Source organism: Phocoena sinus, chromosome 11 (genome assembly GCF_008692025.1).
Source record: "Phocoena sinus isolate mPhoSin1 chromosome 11, mPhoSin1.pri, whole genome shotgun sequence".
Lineage (NCBI taxonomy): Eukaryota > Metazoa > Chordata > Mammalia > Artiodactyla > Phocoenidae > Phocoena > Phocoena sinus.
Window position 1 is genome coordinate 93,996,075 of NC_045773.1, and position 21,668 is coordinate 94,017,742.

Sequence of the window (21,668 nt, forward strand, 5' to 3'; positions counted from 1 at the left end):
TATTCAATGTGGGAACGCAGTCACCACCATGTTTCCACGGCCACTCTCCTTCCTGATGATAATCTTTCAGTCGCTCTGGCCAGTTCACTGCCACAGGTGTAGAGCAACGACGTCGACCTGTCAAGGACAGCAGTGGCTGTGGTTCTCCCATGTGGAGCCTCCAGCCCTTCTTGGTTTTCAGCTCTTCCCCCTCCAAGCAGTAACCGGCCTCCGCCCTCCCTCCGTCACCTTCCTGAATCACTTCTCAACTCAGTGCTGGGGTCCAGCGGGGCCCAAAGGGCTTGGGCTTCTTTTATTAACCCGCCTGGTGCTCTGAGGCTCAGTCACCTAACGCTACTCCCACCCTCCCACCGGTAGCAACTCCCTACGCGGAAAATGGAAAACATAGAGCTTTGGGATCACAGAACTGAATTTGCAGCTGGACCTGTGTATGTCTATGATCTTGGGCAATCGTGGTCTCCCTCGGCCTCCATTCGCTCTTCTGGACAAATGGGGTTAACGATGCCTGTATGATGCTTAACTGAACCAGCGGGAAGCCCGGGCACCTGGTGGGTTCATAACAATTTCAGCTCCCCTTCCCTTCCTTGTGTTCATTCTAGCGCCCAGAGGCCAAGTCTGCCACCTTCCTGGCCCTGTTCCTATTACCACTGCCTACAGGGAGCCCCGAATTGAGGACACAATGTCCGTGGTAACGAGGAGACTAATAATAGGTTTTAAAAAGCCTAGAGTACCTCATCGAGTCCCGCTTGATGGAGTAAAAACTACTGCAAGAACATAGAAGCAAAGGGAGGTCTGGAAGGGATGTTGACACGTGTCTGAAGCGCTTTACTTGGGAGAATACTCGAGAATCTTCCTCTTGGCAGAGTTTTCTAGGGCTCACAGGCAAATGAAGGGACTGGGCTGGAGTAATTTGAAGATGACCTTCGCCCCCTGCTGTCACTCCTGTGATTAGTTGTGGCCAAAGGGAGATGATCTGGGTGGACCTAATCTAATCACAGGAGCCCTTTAAGGACAGAGTTCTCTCTAGCTGCTGGCCAAGGGGCAAGTCAGAGAGATTCCAAGCGTGGAAAGGACTGCCTTCCCCATGTTGCTGATACTGTCCCGAAGATGGTGCCACTCCTGAGAGATGCAAGTGCTTCTAGAGGCTGCACAGCCAGCACGGAAAGAAGCAGGGGACCTCAGGCCTGCAGCCCTAAGGAACTGAATTCTGCAGACAACCTTATGAGCTGGGAAGCACGTTCTTTCCGGCGGGAGCCTTGTGAAACCCTGAGCAGAGATCCAGCCGTGCCCGCCTGGATTTCTGATCCAGAAAAGTGGAAGATAATGGGTGTTGTGTTAAGCGGCCACATTCACGGTAGTTTGTTAGGGCAGCAGTAGAAAACTGATATAGTCGAGCAATAGGGATTGGTGGGGACTGTGGTCTACAGAGGCCACTATTCAGCTCCAGCTGGTTATTGTTGTGGGGGAGGCTCTGGAGGAAGAAACCCGATACTTCTGTATTTTTCTATTTTTTATAAGAAGCTAGACTATGTGAAATATAGTGATTAAAAAACCCACAAAACACCTGCTTGGTGAACATACCTATGATCCCTTCACTAAAGCATAACCCCTCTTGAATGGAAAGAGTTTCCTACTTTTTTTTTTTTGAGACGTTACCTGGCTTTAAGTCTCGTCTTACGTTCGTATTAGGTGTACAGCGAGGAGAGTACTCCCCTGAAGCGTGTTAACATGCCATTGACAGGGACTGAGGTTTTGTCGGGGACTCCGGGGAGGCTTTGGGAGCTACCACGAGTCTCCCACCCTTTGGGATGTGTGATGAGAATTCCCACTATAAATAGGAAAAGGAAGTACAGATTTCTTTATTTCTCTGTAGCCACCCCGATCCCCATTCTAAGCTCCATCTTTAGGGGGTAGGTAGGAAACGGAGTCATCGTGCAATCTGGTCATCTCACCAGCGCCGTCGCTTACATTTTCTTGTAAGCAGCTCGGTCTCTTTTTGATGAGTCTGGTGGCCCAGTTGTTCAGGACTCTACCCTTTGCCCGCCTCTGCTGCAGAAGGTGGCGGCTTCTGTGGGGAAAGTGAGGCTTGAGTGGCTGGTTGTGTTCCCTGGATCCAGGTGGTGCCTCTGACTCTGGCTTGTCCAGGTGTGCGGTGGCAGTGCAGGCCGCTCCCCAGAATAACTGAGGTGCGGTAGGTGTCATCTGGCCATTGGGGCCCAACAAAGAGGGACTGATGGTCCTGGCCGTTTTCCTCTGTCCCGTCCCGATCATTGCAGCCACTGCATCCAGCCCCAGACCTCTGTCCTCCAAGGCGCCCTCCCACCACCTCCCTGACCCTCTCGACACTTGGCTCTCTGTGGGCCACGTCTAGGCACGGAGGTTGGGAAGCTGGCTTCCACATACCCACTGCTGTTTCTAAACCTCTCCTCTTGGTTTCCCTGGGCTAGACGAGGCGAGCTTTTCTCTTCTCTCCTGGGGATGCCTAGGCTGGAAGGAGCTGGTTAGAAACTTCCCGGCATTATATCCTCAACCTCTACCTGTATGAGCCATAGCGGTGGAGATGTGTGCGATCGACCGATAAGGAAACCGCAAATGAAAAGTGTTTCAGGAGTGCCGTCCCTGTTATGGGTGTTACAGGCTCAATGATTAGATGATACTACTATACATGAAACCATCCGAGAAAATCTAGCTACCGACAGGGATTCCTGTGCAAAAGGAGGGCTCTGATGTCAGGCCCGAGTAGTGGAGGAGAGTCCATAAAAAGGGTTGGTGGGATGGGGGCTGGCCTTTAAGGGCGGGTTGTATACAGAAAAGCACTTGAACATCTCAGTCAGTTCAAGATCAGGTCCTGTCCATGTTAGCCGTGCTGACTTCCTTTGTTTGGCTGTCCCCCCTCTTTCAGAGCCCACAGAGGGCATCCTTGACAAAAGGGGCTGAATATGGGTCACGCTGACCCATTTCCATCTGAGGTTTGAAATTAGAAGTTGCTGTGGGACTGCGGGCGGTCGTTCAGCTGAGCTTTGGGCACACCTGCCCCCCCACTGGCCCGGTTTCTGGTGCTCACCCCAGCCCATTACACCACCTCCTGGGAGCCCTCCTGTGGTGCCGTGGGCATTGCACATGTGTGCATTGACATGTGGGGCTGGCCAGAATGGGAGCATGTGTCTGGGTTCAAATCCCAGCCGTCCTGGTCATTGAGTTTTGTGGCGCCATGGGCAAATAGCGTCCGCTCTCAGAGGCTCGGTTTCCGTGTCTGTGAGATGGGGACAGGGTTAGTACCTGCCTTGTGGGGTTGTGTGCACACACAAAAACGGAAGGGAATGTAAAATATGCAGCCTCTTCTGGTACAGAGTTGCTGCTCCGTGAGTGGTGGTGATTGCTATTTTAAATTATGTCAGGATTATAGTGAACACAATTAGATTAGGGCTGTGAGTCACGAAGTTGTCAGGAACTGTCATGGGGATGGAAGATGAGGGATTTAATCTCTCCAAAGGGGCTCTTCTCCCAACTTACATGGAAGAAGGGCCAGAGGGCAGAGAGCAGGGTTGAGACAGGTCATTTCTGCTGATGCTTTTCTCAGCTGAAAGAAAACACATGTGTGTGTGTGTGTGTTGGGGCCAGGGGGGCAGGGAGCAGGGGAAGGAGATAACAGGGGTGGGATGGGAAGAAAGGAAGGAAGGGACTGAGCTGGACTGAGTGGAGTGTTACAGCGAGGGGGTGAAACTGACCACATGTCCCATGTCTCCGGGAGCAGAGAAGGAACGATCACAAACAGCCCTGTCTGTTCAGATACTTAGTTCTGTTGAAACCAGAGCTCTGTCTTGGCCTTTAAAATGCTGTTTTTCTTCACTCTCAACTGTAGTTCTGCTTGATTTCCTTTGAATTAGAGACACTTTTAAGACTCTAATGATCTTCTTCCTCAGAAAATGAACATCAGGTTTCACACAGTTTTTTTTAAATAGTTCAATTTTAGTGGTTTCTCAGACCCAGGTTAAACACCCTTGTTTTATTTTATTTTTTGAACAGTGCAAATCTTTTAAAATTCAAATTGCATTTTAAATAAAGGAATTTTTTAAAAAACACCCTTGTTTTAGACCATTTTCTAAATGGGACCCAAAGCTTCTGAATGAAGAGGTGAACTGTTACACATGCTTCAGAACCCTGCCCAAATGTCACCTCTTCAGCAGAGCTCCCTACCACGCCCAAGTGAGTTGGGCAGCCCCTCCTTTGTGCTCTCATCGTTTATCCTTCTATTAGATCCTGTATCTATTAGATCCCATAATCACTCATTTCCTGGTTGGTTTCTTCTACTAAACTGTGGGCTCCTTTTCATCTTTCTTACTCATTTATTGGGTCCCAGTGCCTAGCACAGAAATGTTGCAGGAATGGACTATAAAGGAAGATAATGCGTTCCCTGCTTGAAATGCAGGGAAAGCCCTCTCTGCCTTGGGTGAATGGGGTGGGGGTGGGAACTAGGAAGCTGTATCTGGTGGGACTTCTTGTGGGGCTCGGCCAACCCGCCGGGACAGCGCAAGCCAGCCTCCGGGACCAGCATCCGTTTTGGCTTTCAGAAGATAAGGGGCTGTCAACACAAGTGGAATGATCGGGAAGAACTGGTGGGAAAGTAGCATCGGCCTCATAGATCGCCACTGTCGATTAGATGAGGGAGTGTGTAATTGGAATTGTGCTAGCAGGGAGGGATGCTTTGAAGTTCCAGGCTGATTATGCTAAAGAATGACTCTGGGTGGCTGGGTGGCATCCATATTTCCAGGTACCACCTACCTGATCAAGGGCGGGAGAGGACAGCAGCTCTTTGGGACAGCAGAGAGCATACGTCTTTCCCCGGAGGTGTCAGTGGGAAGCCCCTTGCCCTGCTCCTGGGGTCCCTGGGTTGGAGTATCAGCCCTCATAAAAGCTCCAGTCTCTGGAAGGAGAGATGGGTGGGTTCTCAGCCACAGCTTGGAGACCCTGAGCTTGGAGGGCGTGAGGGGCACAGCTGCCTGAAAGCGACTTTGGGGTCTGTTGGTTGGAAACTCCTTCCCTGTGGCACTGAGTCCTCGGAGGGCCATGGATATTTGGACTCAGATAGAGAGCACACGCTCAGCAGGCTCTGGAGGAAACATATTCTCCATCTCCCTACGAGGGAATCTCAGGAGGGCAGTAAAACTCCTTCTGAAATGATTTCATGTAAAAACTCCTGACAAAGAACAGGCATACTGCCTTGCACATGACACTTTCACCTTCCAGAAATTTCCCATGATCTCATTTTCTCCCCCACTTCAGCTCCGTGACATAGGTGAGAAGGCATTAACCCCACCATCCTCCGGACAGAGCGCTCTCACTTTATTTGCTGACAAGGGGTTCTCGTCTTGATAAAGTAAGTTCGTTCCAGCCCAGAGGCTCCCCAGAGACCCAACTTACGTTCTTTGTTCTCACGCAAACGGGCAGACGGTGTGCATGGAGGTGGGTTAGGAAGACTCCCCAGGACACGCAGACCAGTCTCCACACGTCCTCTGCCACCCACCAGAGTCACGTTGTACCCCCTTGACAAATGCAGCAAGGTCCCAAGACAGCCATTTCTGGTGCAGCCACAGGCCCCCGGGTGGAGCCAGCTGAGCGTGGGGCAGTGGTGTCCCCGGAGGGAGCGGCAGGGTGACCACCGGCTGCCATAGCCCAGAGACCCAAGAAAGCTCCCGCTGTTCTTCTGCATCCCTGTGAGAGCCAGTGGGCTTTGCTGACACTGTCCAGCTGCTCGGGAGATGTTTGGGGTTTGGCAGAGCCTCCAGCTTTTCCTCGGGCACTCGGGATTTTCCCCCGGTCCATTTCGCACTGCCTGTGGATTTGGAGTGAAATCAGGTCCGTATGTTTCAAGTCCCTTTGCTTGATTCTCTGCCACACGATTTTCGCTAAAGTTTTGGATCTCTTGCCTTAGAAGGAAGACACATCTTGCCGCAAGACGATATGAACCCCCAACCTAAAGGGAGTGTGTGTGTGTGTGTGTGTGTGTCTGTCTGTCTGTCTGTCTGTCTGCCTGAGAGACGTGTGGATGCAGGGCAGTGCAGATGGCACTGCTGTACTTTTGGCAAAGTTGTACACCCAGGAGTGACAGGGCATAGGCTGTCTGTCCTCTTAGGGTTTGCAGAGCAGAGACCAGGGTGGTAATTTTCCTGTTAGGGGTCAGCCATGGCTGCTTTGAGGGCGGGCTCTGCCTCTCCCTGAGCTCTTCGGTTCCTGTCTCCTTGGGAGAATCGACTTACCTTCAGAGCAAAGGAATGTCAGAGCCATGGGCTTGGGGAGGATGCCCCTACTTATTATTTCCTTTCCAGCACAAAATGGAGAGGGCTTTTCTCTGAAGAGCCCATTCCAGCACTTTCTCTGGAGGTGGCAAGAAAGGCATGGTGCTAAGGCATATGAGAATCGTGAAGACACCAAAGACCTATGATATTTCTGGAGAACCAGACCCAAAGCCCAGGCCGACAGGGGCACTTTGGCAGGCAGGGATCTGTCTGCTTTCTTCGGGAAAAATCCCCACATATATTCGGTGGCATCTGACACACCCGGATTGTGGGCTGTGTCACCCCTCTGCGCAGACAACACAAGCTCCCTTTATGTGGCACGTGATTTTAGGGGTGAGGGGAATGCTCTGTGCCACGCTGACGCACGCACACTCACATACACACACACACTCACACACACACCCCAGTATCCAATGACTGAAAGTCCACAATTAGAATGGTATTCTTTAGCCTAAGCCCTTGGTTCTTGTTAAACTGCTAAGAACGTTGGAGTTTCAGGTTCTGGGCGTTTTGGAAGGGCAGATTTTGGTGGGGAAAAGCGGGCCAAGAGAACCTAAGGATCTTGGTGGTTGGGGGATGGTCCCAGAGAGCGCTTTGCAGAAGCCCTACCAAGAGGTAGCGTTGAGGGAAGAGTGTGTAAAACAGAGAAAACAAACTCTGCTTTATAAATCTGTGAGCAGTCTGCTAGCTCTGCGTTTTGGGTTCCTTTGAAGCTGGAAGCATTATCTCATTTTGCACAATACGTTACCTGGGCTTCTAGGAGTTATCTTACAACTTACAGCGGAGCTGCCTGTTCTTCAGAGCCCCAGGGGGCCCTGCACAAGCTGGGGATGTGGGTAAAGTCTTACGTGTACGTGTGAATTGACCTTCTGAAGAGAGTCCATAGCCTTTGCCAGAATCATGAAGAAGTCCTGCGGGAACTGGAACAGGAAGACCTGAGCCTTGGAAGCATCGCACGTTTAGGGTCAGAGGGGCTTTCATCAGCTCCCTGGGCACAGGAACTGGGGCAGGTCCATGAGCTCCGGAACCTGCCTGCCCTTCCGTGGCTTCGGAGGGCCCTTCTGCCATCATGTTAAGTCTTTGTGTCTCCTTTGGACCTAAAAAAGAAAAACAAATGTTTTTCTGACCGTAAAAGTTAAAACTCATAAAATATAGAAAAAGGTAGTGAAGAAAATAAAAATTAGTCTTAATCCTACTAATCGATTAACCACTGTAAACAGTTTGAGGTATTCCCTTCCAGGTTTTTTTCTTTTGTCCTTTTAAGAGAGTTGAGATCATAGCATGTCTATGAATAGAGCCCTGTTCACTTAACATGACCTCATAATCATCTTGCTTGCCATTAAAAACTCTTTATAAACATCATTTTCAATGGCCGCACAATGCACCATTATATGGACGTATTACAGCCTACTTACCCGTTCTTCTGTTGGGCATTTACATTGTTCCTAGCTTTTTGCTTTAATAAATCACGCAGTGACGGCATCTTTGGGCGAGAAGCTGTGCTTACATTTTAGAGGATTCCTTTATGCTAGATTCCTAGAAGTCTCTTTTGACTTTTGAAGATGTTGTGTGTTAAGACGTTGCCAAGACCCATCTGTAAAGTGTGGACGGTGCAGAGGACTGTGGGCAGAGCGGTGGTGTCAGGCAGCAACGACCTCTGGCTTCCTGCACACACATCGCATGCCTCTAGGTGCCGTGGGCATAGAGGAGACTTAAGAAAGCAGAAGGCCCAGGCTTGATCCTTGAGGAAGCTGCTGTCTAGTGTGGGACCACAACATACTTAAATAGCCCAAAGGAAGAGATGCCTGTATCTCAGAATCTTGGGGGAGGCAGGCCTGCATTCTTCTGGAAAGGGAGTCTATAGCTTTCACCAGTATCTTTTCATCTACAGAGCTTCAAAGAATTACCCATGCGATGATTGCTTTGGGTATGTGGAGGGGAGTGAATTATTTTTCTCAATTTATTTTTTCCTTTACTGTTTTATCTGATAGTTCTTAGAATAGAAAAAACAAGATAAACTTGTTGTTTTCTCATGTGTCATTAATATGACAATAGCATGTACTCAGAAGATGGCCATCAGGGGTCTTGGCTTTGTGGACCCCGAGAATAGGGTAGGAGAGGCCACAGCCTATACCCAACAGGTGTGAGGCAGATTTTGGCAACATTTGTCACCTGGACCTGTAGTGACCTACCCATCTGTTTACAGAGAAATCTGCTCCTGCCGGCATTATCCCGTGTTACGTGAGCCTAATGCCGATAGGACCATATTATCAGAACATGATGTCACACAGGTGCGCGGCACTTTTGGTAACACAAACCAGTGTTTCCTCACCCCTCTTCCAGAGCCCCAGTCCTCACCTGGTTACTCAGAGGTAAAGAAGCTTCTTACTGTTCATTCAGGGTCGTCAGGAAAGCCAGCCCAGCTCTGCCAGTGTGGAGGAGGCCAGGAGATGGGGTCGTTGCGTGGCTCCAGGCCTTTCACTCGGGGCTGGAATTCGACGTGCACCTGGAAACTGACAGCCATCGACTGTATTTATTTTCTCCAGTCTGTTCTGGCCACTTCTATTGCCCGGTGAGCTCTTCCAATGGGAAAATGAGAGCACCACATGCCTGTGGCCTTGCCCAGGGATCTCCGCTGGACAGACGCCCACAGTTGTAGGGCTTCCACGGTGTTCATGGATTTTGTCAAGTCAGGTGCCTGTGGTCAGGACAACTGGGATGGGTGCGAGTCTCGTCACCCCATCTCCCTTGTGGCATGTCCCTTGTCTGTGGCTGGAGTGTTCAGCTCTCCATAGGAGGGTCTACGTGCAGAACATGACCGGACAGCAGAGAACTCATAGGCAGGCATGTGGCTTGACTCCGAAGTTTCCCAATCTGGCATCCTTCAATCTGGCTTGCTAACAAATCGGTATACTTTTTAAAAAATGATTATTTTTTTGAGTTCCAGCTGGCTGTTTCTCCAGGTTCAGCTGAGTTGTCTTTCTTCCCTCTTAGCTTTATCTTGGAATAAATCCTTTTCTTATTCCCTGTCACTCTCCTATCCTTGGATCTTTTGTTTTCTCCTGACCCAGAACCACTTAGTTTCCTAAAGGGTTTCCGCCTACCTATAACTTAGGCACTCGGTAGAGTCATCACATAAGCTTAATTCTTATTTGGCCTCAGCTCCATTGCCAAAGGCACCAACGTCCCCACCCTCCCAGGCTGTGAGACAGATGAGGGTTGAGTCACTGCCCATCCCTCAGATATAAGGACTATCCGCTCTTCCCGTAAGGAACAGGAAAACATTAAACGAACACGTCTGTGAGCACAGCCAGCTCTAATCCATAATGTAAAATAAGCAAGAAAACACTCAAAACATAATCCTTGGTTATGCTTGATTATTGCAAGCAATAAACAAGCTTGCAGTAAACAAGCTTGCTGGTTGTGGGAGAGACAGCCAAAAGCTTAGACTTTTGAAGTATATGGTTAAGAAATTCTTCCTCATCCTTAATCAGACTCGCGTTGCCGTGATTTCAGCTTACGCATTCAGGTTCTGTCCAGATAAAGACACTGTTCTCTACATGTGATATTTTTAATAAAAATTTTATTTTGCAAATAAAACATATAAAACGTTTCACATGTAAGATAACTTTCAATAAAATATATGTAGAACGTGATATTGTACACCTTAATAGAACTTACATTTTGTATTTAAATATTTTAACTTTACAAGTAAAATATATTTGTATATAAAATGTTATAGATTCATATAAATAAAATATTAAATGAAGCATTTGATATCATATTGGCGAACATTTTAAAAATTGCTAAAATATAGACTTTAAATGTATGAAAATAAATCTTAATATTTAAATCAATGTCATGGTTTAATACTGAAGTAATTCGACATAAATATTTAAATTAACACTGAAATGTATAGAATATGTTATTTTTGTATAAGTAAAAGGTGTTATAAGATGTTTTAAAAGTGTAGTAAGGGTAGCCGGTCGGGTCTGGTTCCCGGTCCATAAATTACGATTTGGGGGCCACAGCGCCCCCTGTCGCTCGCTCGGCGCCAGCGCCCTGACGTGCTGTTTGTCCTCCCGCCCGCAGGCATCGGCAAGAACGTCATCTGCGACCGCACGGCCACGCCGCTGGACGCCTTCCGCATGATGTCGGCCGCCCACTACTACCCCAAGCTCATGAGCATCATGGGCAACGTGCTGCGCTTCCTGCCGGCCTTCGTGCGCATGAAGCAGCTCATCGAGGAGGGCTACGTGGGCGAGCTGCTGGTGTGCGAGGTGCAGGTGCACGGCGGTAGCCTGCTGGGCAAGAAGTACAACTGGAGCTGCGACGACCTGATGGGCGGCGGTGGCCTGCACTCGGTGGGCACCTACATCATCGACCTGCTCACCTTCCTCACCGGCCAGAAGGCTGTCAAGGTCCACGGGCTGCTCAAGACCTTCGTGAAGCAGACCGACCACATCAAGGGCATCCGCCAGATCACCAGCGACGACTTCTGCACCTTCCAGATGGTGCTGGAGGGCGGCGTGTGCTGCACCGTCACCCTCAACTTCAACGTGCCCGGCGAGTTCAAGCAGGACGTGACCGTGGTGGGCTCAGCCGGGCGCCTGCTGGCGGTGGGCACCGACCTGTACGGACAGCGCAACAGCGCCCCGGCGCAGGAGCTGCTGGTGCAGGACGCCACGCCCGTCAGCAACTCCCTGCTGCCCGAGAAGGCCTTCAGCGACATCCCCTCGCCCTACCTGCGCGGCACCATCAAGATGATGCAGGCCGTGCGCCAGGCCTTCCAGGACCAGGACGACCGGCGCACATGGGACGGGCGACCGCTCACCATGGCCGCCACCTTCGACGACTGCCTGTACGCCCTGTGCGTGGTGGACACCATCAAGCGGTCCAGCCAGACGGGCGAGTGGCAGAACATCGCGGTGATGACTGAGGAGCCCGAGCTGAGCCCTGCCTACCTGATCAGCGAGGCCATGCGCCGGAGCCGGATGTCCCTGTACTGTTAGCCCAGATTGGGGACCCAGCGCGACCTAGGGCTCCCGCCTGGGGCCCAGAGAGGGGGAAAGGCTGGGGGAGAGGTGGCCTCGAGGAGTGTAGGGGTGGGGAAGTGGAAAGGCAGGGTGAGAAAATGGCATCTGGGAGGCTGAGCCCCTGTCCCGGTGAGGGGCCCCGAACGAGACTGTTGGGAGGGTGACCCGCGGTCCCTGAGGTCGTCCCTAGTGGCGTCGGCTGAGACGGAGGTGGTCGGCCGCTTCAGCTGCCCTTTACTGTGAGAAGCTGGGAGGGGTTGCCGGCCTCCGCCCCTCATCCATCCCCCCCTCCCCTTGGCAAACCAAATACTCCTGCGTGCTCTGAGCCCTGTTTCCAGGGGCGAGCTCGGCTGGCGGGAGACGGCACATCTTCACGTGCCCACGCAAGCCTGCAGGTGTGTGTGCGGGAGTGGGGGGGGCGCCAGTGGCTAAAGAGAAAGTTCAGATTCCAGGAAGCCACTTCGAGTGTCTGAAGGAAAAACTACTTGGTAGCAAAGTGTACAGCTTTCTGGATGGATTGGTCTTCCTCCCAGGAAGCCCGAGGGAGGGAGTGTCTTCCTAACTGGCTCAGTGCCCTTTTCCTGGCCTGAGGTGTAGGGTAAGGGAGGGCCAGGAACAGCAAGCAGAGAATCGGGTTCCCTTGAGCCAAAAGGAGAGAGCAGGGGCACAGCCTGCACTGAGACAGATGAGGCAGAGAAGAAAATATCCCTTCGGATTTGCCAGCAATTAAAAGCCCATTTCCGGTGGAGGGGAATGGCCTGGAAGGAGGGATTCGGTACTGGAGGGTTGAGGTTGTCCTTTCACGGGGCCGAGGAGACAGCAGGAAGGAGGTGTGCGTCTGACCACAGGCTCCTGTGCTATCCTCCAGGACCAGGGGCAGCCTTGCGCCCCAGGGTCACAGTGGCACTTCCCAGCAGGAGGGCAAGTGAGCCCTGGACCCATCTCTCCTAGCGAGCTGGGGAAGGGCTCTTAGGAGACTCCCCAGCTTTGTAGATTTTAAAAGGGAAGCCTTCAGGTCCACTCAGATATAATCCTCTCCCCTTTAAAAGAAAAAAAAAATAGTCAAGGCTCTTTTCCTTAGCTTGGACCTTCGCTTTCACGCATCAAAAAAAGAAAAATTGTGAATAGGTATTAAACAAAAGGACAGCAAGCAACATAATTTTCGGCGTATCTAAATGGGGTTTGAGAACCCTCTGAGGTGTATAGTTCCCATAGGCTGAAGAAGGCTAATGTAGGAAAAAACATCATCTTCCTCTCGGTCTCCTGTCTCCCTTGTCTTGTCATCCTCTGCTTACAGGGAGGGCTTTTACTGGAGATGGCAAACTGCAGGCTTGGAGCAGGCAGTGCCAGAAGGGAACAACCAGACACACACACACACACACACACACACACACACACACACACACAAACACGGATTTATAAATGCTCACTACCACCATTGTCACTAAAATCGCTCTTAAAAATTCAGACCTAGTCTTGAAAGAAAGCCCAAGTCAAATACATTTTGAAAATGGGGAATTATCCTTTTGTTATCTTTTCTTAATCCTTCATCCCACATAGGACATTTGTCGAGCTTGGCTGTGGAGACTGTTACTTGTAAACGTACACAGCGTTTGTTCACAGTCACAGAAACCCAGCCGTTGTCTTTGGCACACAAGTGACATTTAGACGTCTTTTCAGATGGCCCTGCACTGGAGCTGGAAGGGAATTTAAGGGGCTGAGGGTGAACCCCAGGCTCTGAGTGGGCAAAGTCCCCAAATGAACCGTGCGATCAGTTGCTTCCTCCTTCCTCCTCCCAGGGCCAATACACTGAATCCCAGGCTGCCCGTGGGTACTGCGTGGCTGTGTCCAAACACCACGGGAATGTGGTATTTTCTAGCACGGAGGGGTAGGGATCGCCTCCCTAGAAAGAATTACCCTGCTTCCTGGTCCCTTACCACAATGTGGGAAGGTTAGTGAGCTAAAACTCTCCATCGAACGATTGGTCCCTGCTCCGTTCACAGAATCAGCCTGCCAGCTTTCCTAGCTACCAGTTCAAAACTAGAGATTTGGTAGAATGGAAGTCTCCCAGTAAGAATTTGAGCAGAGGGCCATGCCATGGACTGTTTTGGTTCAGATTCTCCTAAATTCCCCTCTGGATAAATAGCTTTTGTGGAAACTGAGTGGAAAGAATATTTTCTTTTTCTAGTTGGCCCCGAAAGGCTGTGATCAAGGATGTAGAGAAAGGAAACTAGTCACTCTATGAGTCTCATTTTTCTAAGTCATTTATAATCTAAGTAGGGCTGTTCCTGGGGTTTCAGTTTTCTTTCTGTACTTAAAATACTTGGGACTACTTTCCCCCCAAAGATCACTGAGGTCCATGATAAATATTTAGTGTCTAAAACAGAAATTCTCTTTTGAGGCTGGGGTATATGGAAAGAATATACATTCTTAAAAAGAAGCATGAAAAATATTTTAGTAAGTGTTCTTAAATTCTGTCTACTGAAATGCATGTAGTAGGTAGATGCAGGAACAAGTGGAAGAAAAGACATTGTTCATTTTCTTAGGGTAAAATCTACAGTAAATGGGTTCTTTAGTGCTCCTTGGGCCCCAGTCCTATCACTTGCAAAGACTTGATTAGGAGTCACAATATAAAGCTGAAACCTGAAGCTTTCAACATTCTGTGGAAGGACTTTGTCCCAGCCCAGCACCCCAACAGTCCCCTCAGGGGACTGGGTACCGTCAGCTGGGTTTTAGCTCAGATGAAGTCTCTGGAGTAACCCAGCCCTCTCTGCCTTGTTTAATGTGTTTCAAGGACCCAGAGTAATGGAGGCTCCATTTTAGGGTCATCACATTTAGTCCCCACTTGCCTGATTTGTTCCCGTTACGGTGAGGGGGCCTCTGATGCTGAACATTTGGGCTCATGCCATTGGCGTCCTCTGCAGAATGTTCCAAATTCCAAATTCTGAGAGGGGGTATAAGTCAGGGTAACCACAAGTGTTTGGGAATGCTCTGAGCTTATTTGGAAGGGTTGGATTCTCTGAGTTTTCTCCCGGAGAGAGAGTTCATGACCACTGTCAGCTCCCCTACGACTTCTCCCCCCGATGGAGAGGAGTGGCAGGGGACCACAGATGCTCCTTAGCCCACCAGGCAGCAGATACCTCGGGACTCTAAGGGCAGTTTGGCTGACTCCAGCTCAAGGGGCACTTCTCCCAGACCCTTTCTCCATCCTCAGAGGGCCACGCCAGTACTCTCTGCGCTCCCGCATTCCTTGATCATCTACTGTGTGCAGGGTATTTTAAGTACGTTATCTCGCTTAATCCATAAAAACAGCCCTGTAGTATTGGGTATTGTCGGTCCCATTTTACACATGAGAAAATTGAGGCTGAGAGGAAGAGTAACTTGCCCAGAGTCACAAAACTATTAAGTAGAAGTGGGGTCACCTGAATCCAAACCTTTCTTCTCCTCCAAACCACGTTGCCTCCCACGAAGAAAGGTTTGAGCCTCTGCTATTCGTCCCGGGCAGGAAAGCGCTTCTTGTCGAACCCTGTCGGGGTCTGTGGAGCAACAGCGATTAGAGTTCCATGTGACCTGTGTGGGGGGGCCCCTCTGCTGCTGTCGACACCTGCCTGTGGAGCAGGGTGCCACGTTTGATGTTCTGCCAGAAGGTTCCTTGTAGAGCTGCAAACAGAAGGGGTCGATCTTTCTTCCTCTTCCAAAATGGAAATAGCACTCAGCTTCTTTTCAAATCAACGTCCTAAGTTGATTCTGATTGTAAGCGATGCAGCAAGCCACAGAGCTGGGGATTTTCGGAACGTTAGCCGATTATTATGGATGGCCTTGGGCTTTGCTCTCACGGTATATAACATAGGAAAATGTCTTTTCTCAGGGAGTGGGGTTTTGACAGTTCGTTTGTTTGTGACTCAGATTTTAGCTGTGCGTTGCATTTGTACCTTGAGACTCTCTTAACTCTTCATCTTGTCTCAGAGCAGCAGCTGTTGAATACGACCTGTGGTCACAAAGTAGGTTTCTGACTGCATCACTTTTATTCTGGTGGGTTTGGGGCGGGGGAGGAATTCAGCGTTGATAAGGGTACCCTGGGGAGAAAGTAAAGCCAGTTGCATCTGGAGGGTCTTCAGAGCCCAATATATTCAGTTCCTTTATTTTTACATCCCCAAGAGGTTAAGTGATGACCAAGGTCACACCGCTTCCTAGTGGTAGAGCCAGGACTAAAATCCCAGTTTTCTGGCTCTAAGTCCCATCCTGCATCTTCAGAGCTCTCAGATGGGGAGAGGGAGGCCCAGAGAGGTGAAATGACTTGTCTCAGGTCGCAGGGCTAGTTGGTGCAAGAGTTGCGGTTAGAACTCAGACCTGCAACTGACAGTATTCCCTGAGCTGTTGCAGCTGAATCCATTTTTTAAAACCTCAATTATGTCTTGAATGTACTCAGAAAACTAGCTGTTTAAAATTTCCCATTGTGACTGTAATGTGAACAGTTATCTCTAATTTGTATTCTATTGGCAAGGATGGGGGACGTACATTCAGATGCTCACCTTTGGGATTTCCTGAGGCCAGCTCTACTTCCGGGCTCTACCCTGCCCTCTGCGTACAGATCTAGGTCTTGACTAGTTTAGGATTTCTGCCCCACCTACCGCCTCCATCTTCGGCCATCCAAATCCTGAAGTTTATAGGGCAGAGGTCGCGACACTGGGGAGGTCTTTGTTTTGTTTTTTTAAAATCGACTCTCCGAGCCCTGCCTTTCAATTCCCTTTCGGACACAGGGAGACGCATAATGAAATAAAAGCTGTGCTTGTCTGCAGCCCATGGGCCCACCCCAGCCTGTCGCATCCTGGGCAGAGAAGCGGGCGGTTGGGGGGTACCCCAAGTTTGAGGGAAGAGCCCTGAGTTGGGCTTCAGAACTTTTCCCAAGAGGAGTGTAGACCTTCTGTGCTTCGTTAGGAGGTGTTGGGCTCGGTGGTCTCATCAGGGTGTGAAGGTGCAGCCAGTAAGTACCGCGAACCTGAGTTACACACCAGTTAGCAATGAAAGGCAGTGGCCTACTGACCTTTTCTTCCCCATGTCACGGTCCCTATTTGCTGGAGCTCTTGAGAGGGGCACCAAGCCTCTGGCTCTGTCAGGCTCCTCAAGTGTTGCACTACTGAATACTCTTGAATCTGTTGCCCCTTTCTGTTTACACCAGCAGTGAGTAGACAAATAACAAGGCCCTGGCATATGCAGTGGCTCCGTGCTTGGCGTGGCAATCATGCTTGCCTGGGTGGTGTGAGCGGGGCCCCCAGACTGACCCAGGTCCAGGTCTCTGCTGTCCCCTGCAGCCATCACAAGGGCTACGTTGTTGAATGAGCCCCATGGTTTCTCCCCAGCAACTCCATGACTGATTTGATTCTAGTCCCAGGCTAAGAAACAGAACCCAAGGAAGCGACCTGCCCGCCCCTTTGCTCCCCTCCTTCCCCATCAGGCATCCAACCGTATTTAGTATTCTTGCCCTGTGCCTTGCCCAGGGGAGGGAGAAGTTTCTAGTACTTATGGTTTTCTGTTGGTTGCCTGGTGCTTTTACTGTTATTTTATTGTGTTGTTGTTGTTTTTAACCAAAAATTGCATTTGTTTGGTTGTCAATGTCGAGTGTGTGTTTATTGTTCTACAAACATGAGTATATATATGTATGTATATGTATAAAAACAAACATAACATATAAAAAGTCAAGGCATGTATACTAGATATTTTAAAGAGTTATTTATCAAGGGAAAAAGATGTGTGTTATAAAGTAAACAGAGTCTATATTTTATATATAATGTAGATAGCAAAAAATAGCTTATAAATTATAGAAGGTTTGGGTTTTCTTTTTTTTATTATTAAAGCAAAAAAAAAAAAAAAAGACAATGAACGCACCTGTTCTTAGTGTTTTAAAAGCCAAACTGCTGTGGGAGGTGGCCTTCCCTACGAGGCCCTCGGGCTGTGCAGTCTGTGCTCCAGGCCCGGAGCTGCTGATGCCTCGTGTTACCTCTGCAATGCTCAGGGGGCCATGGTTACCATCACCCCGCCAGCAGGCATGTGCTGCTTCAAATGTGGCTTCCTGCTGTCCTCCCCAGTTGGTGTTGGTGGGATAAAGGAATGGAAGTAGCAAATAAAGACTGAAGAGAAGATATAATTGCAGCCGTTTCCCTGTTTATTACACCTGGGTGCTCTACCTGATGAGTTAGGTAGCTGGCCAGTTTGGGGGATCTGAATTAAGAATGGGGGTGGGAATGATGGTGGTGCATCTGGCGGGGGTGTGTGTGCCTAGTGCGGGGAATCTGTTCTTGTGTCAGCATCCATGAAACAGAGCAATGGAATCCACTGACCTTCTGCTTTTTGATGGTAGATATATTGAATGTCAGAACTGGAGGCACTTTAGAGCAGTCTGGTTCAAATCCTGGCTCAAATTTTGGAAATGTGGACCTGGAGGGGGAATAACCTGCCTAAGGCCACTTGGGTGTGTGTGTGTGTGTGTGTGTGTGTGTGTGTCGGTGTGAAAGCCCGGTCCAGACAAAGATGATAACATAGACTTTAGATTGAGGAGCACATTTTAGAATTCTCTATTATATCAGGATCTTAACCTAACACCTCCCACCAAGCCCTATAAGACACGTTCAGACAGGCTCAGTTGCCTCTTTAGAAGAGCATCTTTGGTTATGTCGTTCTTAGCGGTGTTTAAGGGCCACCATCTTGGACTGAGCTCAGCCGAACTTGAGATTCGCATGGATGAAGTCTCTCATGGATAGGCAGGTCTTTCCTTTCCACCCTCTGCTGTCTTAGACAACACACAGGTAATTCTTCTGGTCCATGCTTTCCCTTCACTTAAAAACAGTTAAGAATTGGGAAGAAAAATACAAAAGTTGAGATCCCATGGTTCATTCCTTCATGAGCAGTGCGTTCAGAACACAGCCTGTCCATTCAAAGTTGCAGCAAATCCCTGCATTCACATGGATTATGACAATGCACACATAACATTCTCACACCTTAAGATCGGTTCTGGAGAAGGCTGTGAGAGAGAGTGCTTTGTCAGAGCTGAAAGCCCCACTTGCCCAAATGTAAGATATGGTTGCGATGAGGTCCATTTCTCTAGTTTCTTCCAGCCAAGTGGCCTGCGAGCCAACCCCTGATGGAAGACTCCACGCTCCTGAGCGTTTTATGTACATTTTCAATCCAGTTGTTCCTTCACAGATTTGGAATCTCTTCGTGATGCTGGTTTCTCTCAATTTAGGCTCACTTCTTGTTACGTAAACCGGGGATTATGCCTCGTCCTACTAAATTACAGGATATGATCACATTGCTTTCGTAGTCTCTGAACTGTTGTTTAAAAAGAACAGTTGCAATTACATTGCAAGTCGCTCAGGCTGTATCAATAGTTTACAGGTCAAACGAAGAAGAATCTATGTCTCCTCCTATGCCGATCTACCCCCTCGCCACTCCCACCCCACCACACACATACACACGCACAGATACACAGGACCATTTTCCAGTTGCACCTTTTATCTTGTGCATTTTTAGCACCTATTTTGACAAGTCTGGGTGATACAACGTGAAGGATACAATGACTGCTACAATTGTTATGAGAATGAAATACGCATCTACAAAGTGTGCACAGTTTTGTATACAAATGAAAGAATGATAATTTCACCTCACTCTAAGTTGTATGCTCCCATTTTATCAACACACATTTACCTTAATCTTGCCTGAGCAGAAAAGATCCCTCTGCCTAGATATTCCTAGACAGTCCCTACATGCACTTGTCAGTAGTAGTGCCCCCTGCTGGAAGGCTGGCCAGGAAGTGTAGAGGACAGAAATGGAACAGACGCCACTTCACAGAGCTGAGCCATGTCACAACCAACTAGACAGCGCGACAGCTTACTTGAGCCAAAACCTCTACAAAGAAGGTGATGCAAAAGATTCAAAATTCTTCACCTTGTTCATTCAGGGTCAGGCTTCCTTTTGAATCCTGTCTCTGAGTCTCCATCTGCTGGGTAAATTCCTGAGAGATGACTTGAGCCAGGACAGCCTTTGCAGCATTGCTGTGCTCCAACCACAGCTCTACAAGATGAAGTCATATCTAAGTTGGCTGTTGGACTTCCTCCAAAAATATCCTAACCAAGGGAACACTTTTCTCCTAATGTTACATAGATTGCGATCACCTTGGGTCAAACCAAACTCTCCCTTTAGACACAAGTGAAAATGAAGCAACTTCTTGGGCAATTACAGATTCATTCCTTTCTTGGTGGATGATTTGTATATTGACGGGGCTCAATCCCAGAATTACCATCTGGGATTTACATGTACCGAAGTCCCATTGTCTCTGACGGATTCATCATTGGCCACCGGCACCTTGGAAGCAGGACACCCAGGGGAGGAGGAACCCTAAGAGGGCTGTGAGTGGCTGCGACAGATGTGGAGTTCACGTCCACAGAGCGCACGAGGCCCTAGGGAGTCCCCAGTCTTGAAACACCCCCTATCCAAGTCACTACCTCCCTTTTAAAGAGCCCTGAGGAGTCTAAATCAGGCCGAAGCCAGACCAAAGATGCTTGAGGCTGTCTTGGGGATGGTGACTCACTCCAGACCCCTCAAAACCAAAGACCAGGGCTTCCCTGGTGGTGCAGTGGTTGAGATTCCGCCTGCCGATGCAGGGGACACGGGTTCGTGCCCCGGTCTGGGAGGATCCCACATGCCGCCCGTGAGCCATGGCCGCTGAGCCTGCGCGTCCGGAGCCTGTGCTCTGCAGCGGGGGAGGCCACAACGTGAGAGGCCCGCGTACCGCAAAAAAAGAAACAAAAAAGCAAAGACCAAGCAGGCATAATAGCTAGTGAAACTACAGGGAGGGAAGCAAGGCCAGAGCCCCCACTGTCTTTCTAGGCCTTCTGAGGCTGCTTGTCTGGGATGTGGTGGCTAACAGGGAGCCTGGAGCATCAGTCACCCTTCCGTGTGCTGGGCTTAGGCATCTGACTTGGCACTCAGGTTTCCACCACGAAGCAGAAGAGAGTCAGCCTGGGACCAGCAGCTGCGTATCTGTACAGCTGTGAGATGCTGACACGCATGTATCACTAAGAAAGAAGTGAGCGGGAAGAGATGGGGAAAAGGAGAGAAGAGGGAACTGAGGTCAAGGCGGGGCAGGGGAGACAGAGAGCAGAAGCAGGAGTGGAAATTCATGCCAAGGGTAAAAAAGAGATGAAGGGAGAAAACTTGGAGAAAGGGCAGAGGCATGCATTTGAGATATGGAAGTTTCTGTCGATAAGCAAATATTACACGAGATAACTGAAACGTGGTTCCTCTGTGGCCGACAGGCCTAATCTGTGCTCTGAGGACAGCTTGAGAGAGGAGGAGAGCGGATGAGAAGGCACGAGGGAGGAATTCCTGTAGAACTTGGCACAGTCTGGCTGACTCACTTTGGGAGCTGTTCAAGGCGATCCAACTGTCAGCATTTGCTAGAAAAACTTCCATACCAACCTCTGTGTTAAATAAGCACCAGACCCCAAGTGCACCCTGAGCCCATCCTCCTTTCTCGTTGCTTTTCTTATTTGCAATCCCGGCCCCCAAACCTGAAGTTTTCAAGGATTCACCAGCTGCCACTTTGCCCTGTCCCTTAGTTCCCTCCAGGGACTCTTGGACACATCCAGGAATCTTCCAAGTAGCCTTTTTGTTTTTTTCTGCACACACAGAATCTCTCATCCCTCCTCAGCTTTCAGAGACCCTGCCCACCAGGCCATTGCTACAATCTATTTTCTCCTTTTGCACTGGAGCTTTTCTGAAGAAAGTCTCCCGAGGGAGCAGGCCCGGCCCAGCAGGAGCAGATGCTCGTCAGCTACATCCAGCCCTGGCTTCTGCCGTCTTGAGTCCCCTGGCTCAGTCCTTGGATCTGTCCTGGGTCTCGTCAGGTTGCCTGTGAAATCCAGGCTCTTCCCTTCCTTGTTTACAACATCCTCTTGCTTTCATCCGAGCGGAGGTCATGTGATGAGAGCCTCTCCACCTGTTTTCCTGATCACCCAGCCCGTGTTGTATCTGACCTGCTTCCTCATCCTGGCCTGGGGAAGCAAAGGCAGACATCTTTCCCTTCTAAGGCTGCATCTCATCCCTTCCCAGCCTGCTCTCATTCCCCACCCGGAATCTCTCCCTGTCCACTGAACTCTCCATTCATCCTTCACCTGGGCCAGAGTATAGATTCAGGGAGTCTTTGAACTTGGATGGAAAGAAAAAACCGAAAACCAAAAAAGTGCATCTTAATTTTCACTAACTCTCCCTGAAATTAGCATTTTCTTCCATTGTAGTATCAAGTTACAGTTGGATTAGCAGTATCTGTGACTTTATCACC

General features: G+C 49.5%; 1 protein-coding gene across 2 annotated transcripts in view; it reads left to right on the top strand.

Annotated features, from left to right (window-relative positions):
• The window catches only part of GFOD1 (glucose-fructose oxidoreductase domain containing 1), a 105,172-nt gene extending 85,239 nt beyond the window's left edge, over positions 1-19,933 (top strand). Inside the window, exons 2-3 of one of the 2 annotated variants that reach the window (XR_004352140.1) lie at positions 10,389-11,727; positions 19,287-19,933. Coding sequence is in view for 1 of the 2 variants with exons in the window: in XM_032648224.1 (XP_032504115.1) it covers positions 10,389-11,308 (920 nt within the window). In the remaining variant the exon portion in view is untranslated. Of the gene's footprint in view, positions 1-10,388; positions 17,478-19,286 lie in introns of those variants that run through there. The other variant, XM_032648224.1, reaches the window with a different exon arrangement.
• Positions 19,934-21,668: the final 1,735 nt, after the last annotated feature.